The sequence below is a fragment of the Otolemur garnettii genome, unplaced genomic scaffold (genome assembly GCF_000181295.1).
Source record: "Otolemur garnettii isolate 467f Iridium unplaced genomic scaffold, OtoGar3 scaffold00539, whole genome shotgun sequence".
Classification (NCBI taxonomy): Eukaryota; Metazoa; Chordata; class Mammalia; order Primates; family Galagidae; genus Otolemur; species Otolemur garnettii.
Genome location: NW_003852934.1, coordinates 8463 through 9408, shown reverse-complemented (window position 1 = coordinate 9408; position 946 = coordinate 8463). Strand labels below are relative to the sequence as shown.

The 946-nt window shown below is 38.2% G+C and overlaps 1 protein-coding gene across 1 annotated transcript in view; it reads left to right on the top strand.

Moving 5' to 3' along the window:
- Positions 1–946, top strand: part of LOC100953976 (structural maintenance of chromosomes flexible hinge domain-containing protein 1-like) — a 21641-nt gene that overhangs the window by 12782 nt on the left and 7913 nt on the right. Inside the window, exon 3 of the mRNA XM_003803748.2 lies at positions 337–498. Within this exon, the coding sequence (XP_003803796.2) occupies positions 337–498 (162 nt within the window). The remainder of the gene's footprint in view (positions 1–336; positions 499–946) is intronic.

Genomic DNA, 946 nt, shown 5'->3' with positions numbered 1-946 from the left:
GGTGTCATAGCTCCCAGCAACCTTGGACTTAAGTGGTTCTCTTGCCTTAGCCTCCCGAGTAGCTGGGACTACAGGCATCTACCATAAAGCCTGGCTTGTTTTTCTTTCTTTTTCTTTTCTTTTTTCCAGTAGAGCCTGGGTCTTGCTCTTATTCAGGTTATTTTCAAACTCCTGAGCTCAAGTGATCCTTCTTCTTTGGCCTTCTAGAATGTTTGGGTTATAGGCATGAGCCATTGGGCTTAGCCCATAGATATACTATTTGTGTATTCAACATTCATCAGTGCACTGAGTTTCTGATGCTAACCTAGCACTTAAGATTTTAACTCTTTATTACAGATGAAACTATTAAAGATGGAGTCACCCTATACCTGCTACAGTCAGTTGATCAGTTACTTCTGTCAGCTACAAAAGAACGAATTGACTTCTTACCTCACTATGACACACTGGTTAAAAGTGGCATGTATGAATATTATGCAAGTGAAGGACAGAATCCTTTGCGTAAGTATTTTATTTATACTAATTTTTTCTTTCTTTCTTTCTTTTAGAGACAGAGTCTTACTTTATTGCCTTCAGTAGAGTGCGGTGGCGTGACAGCTCACAGCAACCTCTAACTCCTCGGTTTAGGTGATTCTCTTGCCTCGACTTCCCTAGTAGCTGGGACTACAGGCACCCAGCACAATGCCCGGCTATTTTTTTTTTCCTTGCCTTGTTTTACTTCCCATGAGATACCACACTAGTCCATATTTATACCAAATTTGATAAACTTAGTTTCCTTTTTCTCTTGGTCTCATGTCCTCTTCTTTCACTTTTTATTAATATTCTCATTCTACTTTATTTTCAAGAATGACCATTCATTTTGAGCTTCCCTTACTCCACTTCATTATCACAATATACTTCTTTTACTGTGTAAGCAATTTCAGAGTAAAGATAGTCTTTTTTTTTTTTT